Source organism: Leptopilina heterotoma, unplaced genomic scaffold, assembly GCF_015476425.1.
Source record: "Leptopilina heterotoma isolate Lh14 unplaced genomic scaffold, ASM1547642v1 Lhet_103, whole genome shotgun sequence".
Lineage (NCBI taxonomy): Eukaryota > Metazoa > Arthropoda > Insecta > Hymenoptera > Figitidae > Leptopilina > Leptopilina heterotoma.
This window is the reverse complement of record NW_025110818.1, coordinates 517,090-530,000: the sequence shown is the minus strand read 5'-3', so window position 1 is coordinate 530,000 and position 12,911 is coordinate 517,090. Positions and strand designations below refer to the sequence as shown.

Sequence of the window (12,911 nt, the reverse complement as noted above, 5' to 3'; positions counted from 1 at the left end):
CACACGACTTATTAGTACCAAAATTGTGAAATATTACTTTCCATAAGACATTTCCTCATTACATGCATATAGACGCATAATTCTGTATTTACGTTTTTTCTTTTTATTTATTTGATGTAAAATAGTATCTCTCACGTGGCCAGTTAGTATGACCAGATAAATACACTTTACCTTTTTTTCCATTTATGATTTGAACTTGCAAAATCAGTTGAGAGCTAAAAATCGCATATTTTCTTAGGATTATTTTTTTATACTTATTTGTAAATTATTTATATTATCATTGTATTATTATTTTTTACTTATTTTTTTATTATTTTTTTACTTTATTATTTTTACTTATTATTCTTATTATTTTATTTTCTTCTTATTATTTGTTACTTTATTTATTGTATAATATGCATTGTTGTATTTATTTATTTATTTAGAATTAACAGGCTTATAAAAAAAACCGAGATTTTAAATAATATCAATTTATTTAGTGAAGAAATTAATTCTAAAACTCGAAAAAAATTGATGGAGATAAAAATATCGAGAAGGAAAGTAAATTAAAAATTAAAAATTAAAAGTCGTTTATATTAATTGACAAGCTCTCTATTATTATTATTATTATTATTATTATTATTATTATTATTATTATTATTATTATTATTATTATTATTATTATTATTATTTATATTCATTTATAAATTGTTTATATTTTTTATTATTTATTATTTCTTATTATTATTATTTATATTTTATTTATTTTACATATTTATATTTATTTTATTTATTTCTAATAATTTATTGTTATTTATATTAAAATATTTTATTGAAAAGACTAGAATTTTTTTTTTTAAATATTTTTTTCCCACTAATATTAATTTTTACTTCTTCCTTTGTCATTTAAATAACAAAAAAGGAGTAAAAATTTATTTTGCGGTACATTCAGGAAGTTTTTCACGATCCTAATGCGTATAACTGCAAATTACAATTGTAGAACTGTAAACTAAACGCATTTCCGGTTAAAGAATTTTTATTTGACGAAATTCCCAAACAATACTTTCTTTGTACATTTTCTATACATAATACAAAAGAAAATTAATTATATTTATTTACCATTAAAGTAAATATAATATTATTTAAATTAATGTATTTTTTTATAAAAAGACTAAATTTTTTATATTAATTGATAGTAATAAATAAAATATAAATTAATAGTAAATATATTACAAAAATCAATGTTTTCTATTGTAAAAATAAATATAATGGATAAATTTTACTAAAATAGAATATAGAAATAAAAATGATCTATTATTAACTTAATTTTTCTTAATTTATTTTTAATGATAAAAGTTAAATTCCTTTATTCTTTAAGGAGAAAAATGATCAATTTTCTAAATTTTTGAAATTATTTTTTAGATCCTCTCAATCGATGGAGTGCCAGTGATTTTAATGACCCGCTTGGATTGCGTTAGACGGCTCAAGGAATCGCAATTGGTGATAAAATTAATGGTGAGATGTCGCGGTGCACTGCGACCGGAAGTGGTTAGTGCCGAAAGAAAAACGACATTATTGGAGAAGAATAAAGTACCACCTGAATTACCATTGGCACCGCCACCAGTGCCACCTAGGAAATTGAGACATCCACGTGGATTGGCTGACGGCGAGGCAAATCCAAGTCCAGTGAAAAAATCATGGGACAGTGCAAAATCCGTTCCCACGTCCCAAAATGGTTCGCCACAATCGCAATCGAGTTTTCTTGGAAGCAGTAACGGCAACAGCAATAGCAGCAGCAGTAATAGCAGTATTAAATCCTCCGCTTATGAGAGTTGTTATTCTTCGCCAAAGAGTGGAATTAATGCAAAAAATGAGAGCCCCAAAGCATTGCCCAAGGATTATTCTTCTGATTTATGTAAATTCAAACAGGTGTGGATAATTGTAGTTTCTTGATTTTTGTTTTTTTTTGTTTTTTGTACCTACTCTTCTTCTTCATCAACTTTTTACCTTCCTTCTATTCTTCATCAACTTCTTTTGTTCCTGTTCTTCGGCAACTATTTCATAAACTTTTTTTATTCTTTCTCTTCTTCATCAAGTTCTTCCCTTCATTCCCTTCTTCATCTTTTTTGTTCCTTTTTTCTTCTTCAAAAGCTCTTTCATCAACTTCTTTTATTCCTCTTCTTCTTCAGCAACTATTTCATCAATTTTTATATTCTTTCTCTTTTTCTTCAATTTTTTTATTCCTCTTCTTCCTCAAAAGCTCTTTTATCAACTTCTCTATTCTTCTTAATCAACTTCTTCCCTTCCTTCTGTACTTCATTAACTTCTTTTATTCCTCTTCTTCCTCAGCAACTGTTTCATCAAATTTTCCATTTTTTTTCTTCTTCATCAACTTTTTTATTCCTCTTCTTCTTTAAAAGCTCTTTCATCAACTTCTTTTATTCCTCTTCTTCTTCAGCAACTATTTCATCAATTTTTATATTCTTTCTCTTTTTCTTCAATTTTTTTATTCCTCTTCTTCCTCAAAAGCTTTTTTATCAACTTCTCTATTCTTCTTCATCATCTTCTTCCCTTTCTTCTGTACTTCATCAACTTCTTTTATTCCTCTTCTTCCTCAGCAACTATTTCATCAACTTTTCCTCCTTTCTCTTCTTCATCAACTTTTTTTATTCCTCTTCTTCTTTAAAAGCTCTTTCATCAACTTCTTCCCTTCTTCCTCTTATTTATCCACTTTTTTATCCCTCTTTTTATTCAGCTACTATTTCATCAACTTTTCCCCTCTTTCTCTTCTTCGTCAACTTTTTTTTATTCCTATTCTTCTATAGAAGCTCTTTCATCAACTTCTCTATTCTTCTTCATCAACTTCTTTTATTCCTCTTCTTCTTCAGCAAATATTTTTTCAACTTTTCCATTCTTTATCTTTATCAATTTTTGTTATTCCTCTTCTTCTTAAAAAGCTCTTTCATCAACTTCTCTATTCTTCTTCATCAATTTCTTCCCTTCCTTCTGTACTTCATCAACTTCTTTTATTCCTCTTATTTCTCAGCAACTGTTTCATCAAATTTTCAATTTTTTTCTTCTTCATCAACTTTTTTATTCCTCTTCTTCTTCAAAAGCTCTGTCATCAACTTCTCTATTCTTCTTCATCAACTTGTTTTATTCCTCTTCTTCTTGAGCAACTATTTCATCAACTTTTCCAATCTTTCTCTTCTTTATCAACTTTTTTATTCCTCTTCTTCTTCAAAAGCTTTTTTACCAACTTCTCTATTCTTCTTCATCAACTTCTTTTATTCCTCATCTTCCTACTCCTCTAAAATTTTCTCCACTTCTAATTAATGCTCCTATTGAACAAAAAATTAAAAAGAAAACAATTCTTCCAGGAACCACCCGAGGCAACGGTCTACCTGGACGCAAGAATTCAAGACACATCGAGCACTCACGGAAGCACATCAGACGAAACAAGCAGTTCTCTCTCAACAGTTGTCGACAGATTCTCCACCTCGGATCGTGTCTCAACAATTTCGACAGCCTCGACAGCATCGATCGCAGGCTCCGAGCAATACGCCACAGACAACACCAAAGGAAATCATCATCATCAACACACCAATGACCATTGCAATGATAACAATAATAATAGTAGCAGCAGTAACGCAAAAGAATTCCAAACAGATGGCCTCAATCTCAAAGGAATGCTCACACCACTCGATCAATTGGATTTCGAATTCACCACAAATCCACCCGACTATCTTCTCACTCGCCTAGCAAATTCAGAAGCCGTCACTCACGTCGAATCGCGAGGCGACGTCGAACGTGTCACCGCTGTTGTCGCTCCCAATACCGTTCTCATCGAGGAGACAATCACACTCCAACCGCCTTTGAGCTTCCAAGACGCTCCACTCAGTTACGGCCATGAATTAAGTCCGGGCATTTTTTACACCGACTTGGCAGCTGATTCGAAAACCCACTTTCGACCTATTAAGGACGACGCATCATTGGTCGAGTCCATTGTCAATGGTGACGTCGATCATCATCGCCTTCGTCGTCATCATCGTCAGGACCATCATCAAGATCGAAATCATCAAGATAATCATCTAAATCCTCATCATAATCATCAAGATCTACATCTTAATCATCAGAATAATCAGGATAATCATGACGATCCACTGATCGAGAGTGTTGATCTTTGTCATCGTGATCCACTGATCGAAACTATTAATCATCATCTTGATCCATTGATCGAAGCTGTTAATCATCATCATCATCAACGTCTTGATCCATTGATCGACATTGTTGATCAGCAGCAGCAGGTAAATTCTGCACCTCCCTTGCCAATTAGGAATCATGTGAATAGAATTCCGGTGAATCAGCCAATTTCTAATGGGGAAATTAAATCATCAAAGAATGATGATTATTTGACGGAAAAAATCGAGACGCCGATTCTTCCTCCAAAACCAATGCCAAGAAAAGATTTGAAGACGAGAAGGAAGCGTCCGCCTCCACCACCACCGCCTCCTAATTCAATTCCTAGACGACAACTCCCATCAGCACCAGAATCAATAAACCACCAGAGTAATCAGTCTGAATTTCTGGATTCAAATTTAGAGAATGGAGCAGAAATACCAAAAAGTGAAAGCAATGGAACGAAAACAGATGAAAATAATTCCATTTCTCAAGAATCGAGTAAATTCTCAAAAGAATCGATCAAAGTTGATGATGAGGAATTGATTGAGGTGAAAAATGGTAAAAATACGAAAAACCCAGAAAATGAAGTAGAATTGAATTTTGAAGAAGAATTGAAAAAGGATTTAAAGAATTCACCGAATAAGTTGAATTTTGACGAAGAATTGCAAAAGGAATTGAAAAATTCACCGGATAAATTGAATTTTAGGCAAACAGGAAGTGAAGTGAATTCGAAGGGAGATGAAATGGAAAATTTACCAACGGGAAAATGTAGGGAAGAGGGAAATTTATTGACAATGAGTCAAGAGTCGATGGAAGGAGAAAGTGGAAAATTTCCGACTAAGGAAATGCAGACGAATAAATTATTGGACATTATTGAGATGAAGATTAAAATGTCCGACGAAATACAGCATCGGCAATCCTCGACAATCTCCGACAATACGGAGACGAATGTTCGACGGATCAGTGAAAATGCTGAAGAAGAAATGAAAAGAGGAAAAAGTAATTTTCCAGGTAAGTTTAATAATTCTCCATTGAAAGGAAAATTGGTCGAGATGACAAATAAGGATACGGTTTCGTTTGAGGTCGATGATTCTGAAAGTGAAAAAGAGGAAGAAAGAGAGAAAAAAGAAAAAGAAGTAAAAGGCAAAGAAGAAGAAATAGACAAAAAGTGGAAAGGAAAAAGAAAAGAAGGAAAAACGGAGATAGAATTAGAAGAAAGAGAAGAAAAAAGAAGAGTAGAAGAAGTAAAACGAGAAAATAGAAAAGAGGAAGAGATTCTAAACGGTAAAAGGAGAGAGGAAGAAATTAGACGAGAAAAAATAAGTCGAGGAAATATAGAAGAAGAAATAAAACCTAAAAATAGAAGAGAAAAAATAAAACCAGAAAATAGAAGAGAAGAAATAAAAAAAGAAAATACAATGGAAGGTGAAATAAAAAACAAAACGAAAAGAAAAGAAATTAAAAGAGAAAACCCAAGAAAAGAAGAAATAGACAAAGAGGAAAAAAGGAAACAAAAAATAAGTAAAAAAGATGAAATAAAGAAAGAAGAACTAGGTAAGGAAAAAATATCTAGAAAAGAAAAATTAAATAAAGAAGAATTGAAAAATAAAGAAATAAACAGAGAGGAAAAAATCAAAGAAAAAAGCAGAGAGAACAGCAAAGAAAATAGCAAAGAAAATAGCAAAGAAAAATTAAGTAAAGAAGAAAAAAGCAGAGAAAAAATAAACAAAGAAGAGAAAAGCAGAGAAAAATCCTACAAAGAAGAGAGAAGTGAAGAAAAATTAAGCAAAGATGAAAAAGTCAAAGGGAAATTACACAAAGAAGAGAAAAGTAAGGGAAAATTGAACAAAGATGAGAAATGCAAAGGAAAATTAAATAGAGATGATTCAAGAAATAAGGAAATAAACGACGAAGAAAAGAGAAAAGTAAAAAGGGAAGAACTAGGAAGTAGAAGAATTAAAGAAGAAGGAAGTGAGGAAAATTTAAATAGACAAGTACAGAGGAATAAAGAAAGAAACAGAGAAGAGGGAAGAAGGGAAAATATAAAGAAACAAGAACAAAGAAGAGAAGAAATAGGCAGAGAAAGAATAAAAGAAGAAACTAAAACGAAGAATGGAAATATATCGAAAAGTGAGAATAACAACACACGGCAAGAAATTAGAAAGGAAAATAAAAAAGAAAAAATAGAAAATTGCAATAAAGAAAAAGTAGACCAAGAATTTGAAGAAGAAAAAGAAGAGGAACAAAAAGGACAAGAAGAACAAGGAAAACAAAAAGAGCAATTAGGACAAAAAGAACGAAAAGAACTAGAAAAACAAAAAGAGCAAAAAGAAAAACAGAAAGAACAAAAAGAACAAAAAGAACGAAAAGAACAAAAGGAACTAGAAAAACAAAAAGAACAAAAAAGACCAAAAGGACAGAAAGAACTGAAAGAAGATGGAAAACAAAAAGAGCAAAAAGAACAAAAAGGACCAAAAGAACAAACAAAAAAAAAAGAAGAAAAGGAACACAAAGGACAAAAAGAACAAAAGGAACAACAACAAGAAATTAGTGATTTGAGTAAATTAAAAAAAATTGTTTCACCATCCAAAGATGAACGAACTCTGTCCAAAGAATGCAACTGTTTTGTTAATGGTAATAAAGAAGAAGAGGAAGAAAGTGAAGCTAATAGTGTTGTTATAGAAGAAATTAATGATGGGAAATTAATAATAAATGAAACGCCAATTGAAAGACTGGAAAATATTTGTTCAGACGTTGAAAATTTAGCGCAGGAAATAGAAATCAAGAGATGCTACAAAAGGGAGGAATTGATGGATGACGATGATGATGATGATGATACAAGTGAAGAAAGTGATGCTGGAGACTATTATTGGCAAAGCAATTTGGCAACAATTGGTGAAGAGGAGGAGACTAATTCGTTGGAATATAATAATGCGTAAGTGTACTTATTTTCAATTATTCTATAAATATTATGCAACTTATTCTTTCTTTGTCATTTTTTCTTTGTAGAAATTTCTATGAAAGTTTCTTTTTAATATTTTTTAATTAATTTATTAATTTTATTATTTAGTAAAATATAAATAAATAATTAAGTAAATAATATATAATATATTTAACAAGCAATCAGAATAAATAATTTATAAAACTTTATTCAAAAAATAAAATATAAAAGAATAAAAAATTTTCGTAATAGTTTCTATAAAAGGTGTATTCATCTTGTATAAAAAATATTTTCTTAATTTATAAATTGCAAAATTTAACGTATAAATAAAATATTTTTATCTCTTATGATTAATATAAAAAATAAATGTCTTACGATAAATTAGCTAAAAATCGTCGTTGGTATTGTTTTTACTAAATGCAATTTTTTATTCAATAATAATTAGAAAAAAACGGATATAAATTTCGCAAGAATATTTTATTTTTCAATTATTTTAGAAAAAATTATTTTACTATTAAATTGCAGTTTAAATTAAATTGACCTTTAAATTAGGGTCAAATTTTAATTAAAATAAATCATTAACTGCAAGTGTTTATATATAAATAATAAATTAATGACGTTATGTAATTTTCTATTTAGAAGAAAATGTTAAGTAATATAACTTTTAAGTTGAGATAGAAAAAGAAATTTGTCAGTCAGTTCAAAAATTTATTTTCCATTTATAAATTTATTTTTCAACTTTTATTTCTTCTACTGATTTTTAATAGAAAATTCGCCAAAAGAAATTTTGTTTCTTTAATTAAAATTCGTATCAATGGAGAATTATTGATTTAAAAAAGAACAGTAAATCTCGAAATTTGAATTAGTAAAAATTTACTAATTTGAATTAGTGACTAACTTTTTGCTTTTGAATTAGTAAATTTTCCTTATTGAGAAACGAGTAGATATGCAAATTAGATAAAGTAAGACAGTCTTATCAATTTTGTTTTGGAAAGAGAAAGAAATTCATGGTTAAAATTGAAGAGAGATAGTCTTATGTCAGACGAAGTATTATAGCAGTTGTAAAGATAAACAAAGTTAAACTCAAAGTTTTCCTCAATAACAAAGGCCCTATTGTACAAAGGGTTTGTATTGACCATATTTTATACCTGTATTATATTATACATATATAATGCCTACACCCCCTAAATAAGAAGGAAATTTTAAGTTCATCATATCGTAGAATATTTTCGACGCCACACGTTCTACAGTAGAATTAAAACATTTTTAATTCACTCACTGAATGTGAGTAAATATATAAAGTTAAGTAAGTGAATTATTAGTGAATAGTAAGTAATACTCGAATTATATTAATACTATGTTTTTAAATTTTTTTTCCAGTATTAACTGATTTGTTAAGTTGTTTTTAGTTTCTGGTGTAAATTATTAACTTAAATTATTCATATTAGTTCATATTACTATTACTAGCAAAAATTATCGCGCTAAAGAGCGCGGCTAACTTCTTACTACTATTTTTTTAAAATAAAATTAGCAATTTTAAAAATAATAGAATTTAAAAATTTTCTAAAATAAGCAATAGCTAGACCCCCCCTCCCCCTTAAATGCTTACGTAATACTTGAACCTTTTGAAAAAAAATTCCAATTATTTTTATAAATAAAAAAAATACAGAAAAACACGGAATAATACGAAATAATACGGAAAAATACAAAATAATACGCGATAATGCGGAATAATACGCGGTAATACGCAATAATAATCAGTAAAACAGAATAATACGCGGTAAAACGCAATAATGTGGAATAATACGCGATAATACGGTATAATACGGAATAATACGCGGTAATACGGAATAATACGCGATAATACACAATAATGCGTAATAATACGCGGTAATACGCAATAATGCGGAATAATACGCGCTAATACCCAATAATACGCGGTAATACGGAATAATACGCAGTAATACGGAATAGTACGCGATAATACGGAATAATACGCGGTAATACGGAATAATACGAAATAATACAATTTTAAATTAATTATTAAATAAAAATAATTTTTAATAAAATTGAATATTCGCCAAACTTTTTTTTAAAACTTTGAAAAATAAGACTTGAAATTCTGTTGTTTCAAGATAATTGAATTTTTCTAAACAAATAATAATTGAAATTTCTTCACATTCTATTAAAAATAATTAAATTCTTTTAAAGAATTTTATTTATATTTTTCGAATATAATCAAAGGAAGTTATAGTCACCGTAATTATAATTTTAATTTTAAAATTTTCTTCGCAATATATTCAATTATTGCAGAATTTCAATTATTTTTAATAGAATTTAAAAATTGTATTTAACAAAATTTTTTTTAAAAATGTTAATTAAAATTCGTCGAAAGAATTCAATTATTTCCTTTTCACTAATAAATTAGTAGAAATTATTGTTTATTAGTTAATATTTTTTAGTTAATTAGTCATATTTATGATTTTTCTACTGATATATTTAGTTATTAATAAGTGATTGTAAGTCAATCAGAACTGATTGTTAGATATAGATAAATGATTGTTGATTAAGAGTAACCAATCTAAATATAATTGATTGTTTATTTAAAATTACTGATTGTCTATTAACTACCAATGATTGCTGATTAAAAATAACTGATTGTCTGTAAAGTAAAAGTGATTGTAATTAAAAAATAATTGCTTTTTTATAAAAAATAACTGATTGATAATTAAATATAACTGATTGGCAGATTATAACTGATTGCTTGTTAAATATAACTGATTGTTTGTTAAATATGACTGATTGTTAATTTAAAAATACTGATTATTGGTTAAAAATAACTGATTGGTAATTCATTATAAATAATTAATAATAAATTATAAAAATAACTGATTGTCGGTTAAATATAATAACTGATTATTGATTTGAAAATACTGATTATTGATTAAAAATCAGAAATAACTGATTATTAGATTGATTAGTTGAAAATAACTGATTGTCAATTAAGTATACATAATTGTTAGTTAATGATAACTGATTGTTGATTAAAAAATACTAATTCTTTGATAAGAATAACTGATTTTAAGTTAATTTTAACTGATTGATAGTTGAAAATAACTGATTGACAATTAAGTATAAATAATTGCTGATTAATAATATCTAATTGTTGTTTTAAAAATACTAATGGTTTGTTAACAATATCTGATTGTATCTTAAAGATAACTGATTGTTAGTTAAATTTTAAAGATTGGTAGTTGAAAATAACTGATTGTCAATTCAGTATAACAAATTGATTGTTAGAAATAAATGATTGTCAATTAAGTATAATAAATTTTTTGTTATAAATAACTGACTGTCGCTGGAAAATAACTGATTGTTAATTAAAATCCTTACAACCTTCTGACAGTCAGTTAATTCTTACTGATTTCAAGAAAAGAATTTCAGGCAAATTTCAAATGGCAATCAGTCAGTGAGTGTTTTAGAAAACCATCCCATATAGTTCATAGTATAATTAGTTAATATGATGACTATTTATAATTGCAATTAGTTAATATAATTAGTTTGATAAATAAAAAAATTGTTCTTCTCGTATTTTTTAAAAGATATTTAAAAAAAAGAAGAAAAAGCTTCATCAGGTACATAATAATATAATGAAAACTCGTTGTGTAAACATACATATATATAGTGGTATAAGATGCATAGGGAAAAATGTGAGAAAAAAAGAATATTATCCGTCATGTGACCCTTTGGTTGCAAAGACTAGACGAGTTTCTGTCGTGCACAGTGCGGATCTGCACTGCGATTAATTGATCTTGTTTTCTCATCGCTAATTATCCATGTATATTGCCTATCTACTTGGCAAGAAGTGCGGCGCCATTCCATTTGATATTCTCGGGATGTTACTTACTATATACTCGCAAAGCTGCCTCCTTCCTTCAAATAGATTTAATCGAGTTAAAACTGACGTAGGTATAGGCTCGCAATTCAATTTTTTTCTTCTTTTTTTTTTATTGAATTTTGCAGACTTCACTTCACGAGCGACAGTAATGCCATAATTTTATAGAAATCGTGTCGTATTATTAAGATGATTTACTATGGGGAATAAGTCGAACTTTATTAGCCGCAATTTTGTTCCTCTTTTTAAAGAATTATTCTTCTTTTTATTGGTTTTTTTTATTTCGTTGACAATCCACGACAATTCATTGCAATTATAGCTAATTATCATATTAACTAATAATAATAATAATTGTACTAAATATAATAAATATATAAAATAATAATGAATGAAACACCTGAATAAATTTTTTTTTCATTTTAACGTTCATATACAAATAATAAAAAAATTGAGTTAATTCATCGGATTCTAAAAACAGCAAAAAATAAAAAAAAAATGAAAAATATCAAAATTCTGACATTGGAATTAACATTCCTATATGTATATTGAGAATATGAAAATACCCGCGCAAGAAACTAATTGCAGCACTATCAATGTCAATATTGCACATCAGAGATTGTAGTGAAGATAACATTAAATCGTAAAGCCAATCTAAATGGAAATTTATTAGCAAAACAAAAATAAAAATTTTTCTTCTTCTTCTTTTCATTACAGCAATAAGGAAGTGAATGACCTTGAAGAGAAAGCAGAAGCGGAAAAGGACAAGCCAAACATTCCTAGTGTCGTTGTTAGAGAATACAGCAAAAATGGTGAGTTTTTCAATTTTTTTTTCTTTTTTTGTAAATAATTCTTTTTTTACGATATTATTTATACGGCGCGGTATATTGTAAATCGAGGGGCGTGAATTATTGATGTCTATCGTTGTGATATTCATAGACGATAAGTGGTACCTGCGTACGTACGTAACCCACGTAACGTAATACTCGTAAGAATTACGATGTAGGACATGTAGGTGGTAAAAAATCATTTTGAGAAAAAAAAAGATTGAAACTAATTCAAAAAATACATTCCTGTTGGGATTTTAAAAGGGATTTTTTATTCTTTTTCGAATTTTGAACAGAATTTTGAATTGATTTCCGGTTCTTATATAATACACATCGCGAGGAGGGAAATTCAAGGAAAAGTTTAATTTATTTTCGGAGAAAATATATCTTTGCTACTTCAAAAGTAAATTTTTGTTAATAGTTAATGAAAATTTACTTTTTGTGAAATAGTAAAATTTTCGTTTGGGAATTGTAAAATTTTCTACAAAAATACACTAGAAGTTTTTTAAATTTTACTTTGAAAGTATAGTAAAAATTATTTTATTCTTTTTTCCGTGTATTTCTTTCTACTTAAATAAACAACAATTTTTAAAGAACTTTAAAAAACAAATAAATTTGAATAGATAACTATTAATAAAAATATAAATAAAACTATTAATAAAATAATAAAAATATAATTTGAAGTATATTCACAAAGGGACCGTCCATAAATTACGTAACACGTTTTTAGTGAAATTTTGAACCCCCCCTCCCCCTATGTAACAAGTTGTAACAAAATCGTTTTACACCCCCCCCCTCCTTATCAATGTTACGTAATTTTTAAAAATATTTTTTACTAACGTTTTTCGAAACAAATTTGTTTATTACTGCTATTTTTAGTATTTATATCGTACAATAGCAATACAAAATTAAGTTAAATATAAAAAACATTTAGAGGAATAATTTTATTAATCATACTGAACAACCAAAAATATAACATTGATTTTTTAACAATAAAAATTGTATATTATTCCCAAGAATCGGTTCGCGAAATGATTCGATTTTTACTTATATTGAAGTGGCGGCAAGGGACAGCTTTTCAAAAATTTAT

At 27.8% G+C, this 12,911-nt stretch overlaps 1 protein-coding gene across 1 annotated transcript in view; it reads left to right on the top strand.

Annotated features, from left to right (window-relative positions):
- Positions 1 to 12,911, top strand: part of LOC122501268 — a 162,740-nt gene that overhangs the window by 31,243 nt on the left and 118,586 nt on the right. Inside the window, exons 3-7 of the mRNA XM_043610607.1 lie at positions 1,402 to 1,908; positions 3,360 to 5,575; positions 5,876 to 6,484; positions 6,569 to 7,096; positions 11,712 to 11,806. Coding sequence (XP_043466542.1) covers positions 1,402 to 1,908; positions 3,360 to 5,575; positions 5,876 to 6,484; positions 6,569 to 7,096; positions 11,712 to 11,806 — 3,955 coding nt within the window. The remainder of the gene's footprint in view (positions 1 to 1,401; positions 1,909 to 3,359; positions 5,576 to 5,875; positions 6,485 to 6,568; positions 7,097 to 11,711; positions 11,807 to 12,911) is intronic.